Raw genomic sequence first — 2,808 nt, 5'->3', positions numbered from 1 at the left:
GACAAGGCTGGATTAATAAATAGATATAATTATATAAAATAACTTTTGCGTATTATTAATATATGCATCAAATTTTTAAGATAAGTAATAGGTAATTGAATACATTTTATTTCATGTATAGTATATATTATATATTATAATATGTATTATATTTATATAGGATTATATATAAAGTAAATACTTATCTTATCAACACATTTAAAATATATATTTTATTATATTGTGAAGAAATAATATTCATAAACTCATAATACTGGTTCTTAACAGTTTCTAAACAGTTTTTCCACCCACGGTAGCTTATAATAAACCAAAAAATAATATATAAGAACATAAAAAAAGATTTTCTCATTTACAGCTGTCAAAGTTTAGTATTATTGTGTATTTATAAAAATTATAATATACTATAATACCTACTAAATATTTTCAATATACTTTTTATTACTTTATTATTAATATTGTTATGTGCAATACAATTTAAAACGATAATTATACATAATATTTTAATTCTACTTCAATGTTTTTGTCATTAGATTCCCGATTAAATATTTCAGTTAATTAAAAGGTATATGTTATAATAAAACTTCAATTCAAAATATGATGACTGAAATTCAATGTATTCTAATTAAAGTAATATTTACCTACATAATATGTTATATATTTCGTAAAAAACTTTTTATAGTAGGGTGAACAGACCAGTTATTGAACACCCTCCAGTAATTGAACAACGTCAACAAATGCTTTAAAATTAAGAAAACTAGATATCTTATTTAATAAATAATTTTTGTTTTCAATATTAGACATAGTGGTCATACTGTATAACCAAGATTTAATAGTTAAGATGTGATAACAAAAAAATGATAAATATACAAAATCACTGTAATCAAAATTGCGTGTGTTAGGGCCAAATTTGTTTAAGTAAGTACTCTAAATTACTTTCTGTGGGAACTGAATAACTAATAGAATATTCATTGTATATGGTTATTATTTGTTTGGATATGTTAAATACCTAAATTTGTATCATTTTCTTGCTTAAAAATTTAAAAAAAGTCCTTATCTTGACTAGTTATGTATGTGTTCAATTACTAGTTACTAAAATTTAACAAAACCTAGTAATTGAACACATGTTCAATTATTGGTATTGCTTAAATATAATTTAATCCAGTGATTGAACAGGTATATTAATATTAAAAAAAATTATAGTACACATTTTTTATTGCATTAGTTACCTCGATACCTACCTAATAATAATATATATAATATATATTAATATATTCTACAAAATATATTGTCAATATTTAAGTGTGGACTTACAAAAATATTATACAGCATTAAATAGAGTATATTAAAATATTACCAATGATAGTCAAATTTATAATTATGGTTTATAAATATGTTTGAAACTGTGAATGAGACTGATATGTTTGAAACTGATGAGACTGAAAATAATATGAATGAAACTGTATTATGTGATATTGAAATAGAACCTAAAAATATAATAGATTGTAGTGTTAAAAAGACTGATAATGTAATAAGTGAGGGAGTTATAGAAGTTAATATAGTTGATAAGTGTCCAAATGAAACCATTCAAAAAGCAGTAAGTGTAAATAAATCTAATTTAAGTCCTGCAACAATTGAAGAATCATGGAGCAAACATTTGTTTTGGCCAAAGCCTGACACAAAAAAGAAACAAAATAGAAGTCATGTAAAATTACCATTTGCTGTTACAGCAATTAAGTGGAGGGAATATCATGCCAGTAAAGAACAAGAAAAACTTAAAAAAGAAGAAGAATTAACACAAAAACGAAAACGTAGAGAGGAAATAAAAAAAGAAAAAGGTCTTAAAGATGTCAAAAAAACCACAAAAAAACAGGAACCAAAAAAATCAAATAGTGCAAAAAAAATTAAACCACGATTGAATATAATTATGAGGTCTGAAGATGATGCCACATGTTTGTACTGTAAGGAACCTTACACTTTGTCAAAAAGTGGTGAGCCATGGATCAGATGTTGTGGATGTGCTGAATGGGCCCATGAACTCTGTGCTGGTTCTAAAAATACAGTTGCTTATATTTGTGAATACTGCCGTTAAGTTTTTTTTTTTTACTTACAATTGTTAATTTTTAAATGCTTAATATACAACTGTTATATATAGTTGTAACATTGTTACATTCCTACCTACACAGATATTTATTTTAATAGTTACCAAGTTGATTTTCACTAATACATTTATTTAAGTCATAAGTTATGTTTGTTTAAAATTGTTTTACTTTACTTACAATTGTTAATTTTTAAATACTTAATATACAACTGTTATATATAGTTGTAACATTGTTACTTTCCTACCTACACAGATATTTATTTTAATAGTTACCAAGTTGGTTGTCACTAATACATTTACTTGAATCATAAGTTATGTTTGTTTTAAAATTGTTATTATAATCCTGTTACTATGTTTGTAATTAGGTATAAATGTTTTTAAATTATGTGTTATTTTTTAATAAAGGAACTACATTTTATTTATGAATTATATTATTAATTATATATATGAATTATATATAAGTATTTATTAAATACAAATTATTTAATAAAATATTTGTAGGTGTTCCACAGAGTAATAATATGGTGTTCATACACTGGGTTTGAAGTGTTCATAGACTAGTATAGTATGTTCAATCACTAGGATTTCACTTATTTTTTCAATTAAACTAATATGCTTAATAGTAAATTGATCTTATATGGTTTTATCAATGTTAGCTTTATAATAAACAGTTGTACCAATCTTAAAATCTAAAATGTGTAAATGTGATG

The 2,808-nt window shown here is 23.4% G+C and overlaps 1 protein-coding gene across 1 annotated transcript; it reads left to right on the top strand.

Moving 5' to 3' along the window:
- The first annotated feature begins 862 nt into the window (after window positions 1-862).
- LOC149056044 (uncharacterized) lies at window positions 863-2,389 on the top strand. Its single transcript, XM_089227696.1, has one exon. The coding sequence runs from the start codon at window positions 1,391-1,393 to the stop codon at window positions 2,087-2,089; it is 699 nt and encodes a 232-aa protein (XP_089083822.1). The 5' UTR covers window positions 863-1,390; the 3' UTR covers window positions 2,090-2,389.
- The last annotated feature ends 419 nt before the right edge of the window (window positions 2,390-2,808 follow it).

Source organism: Diuraphis noxia, unplaced genomic scaffold, assembly GCF_037042655.1.
Source record: "Diuraphis noxia isolate RWA-SAM2 unplaced genomic scaffold, SU_Dnox_SAM2 contig0004, whole genome shotgun sequence".
In the NCBI taxonomy this organism is placed as follows: domain Eukaryota; kingdom Metazoa; phylum Arthropoda; class Insecta; order Hemiptera; family Aphididae; genus Diuraphis; species Diuraphis noxia.
This window is presented reverse-complemented; position numbering and strand designations above follow the sequence as displayed.

Excerpts from the sequence above, each read along its gene's own strand:
- LOC149056044 (XM_089227696.1), top strand. The coding sequence starts at position 1,391 with ATGTTTGAAACTGTGAATGAGACTGATATGTTTGAAACTGATGAGACT.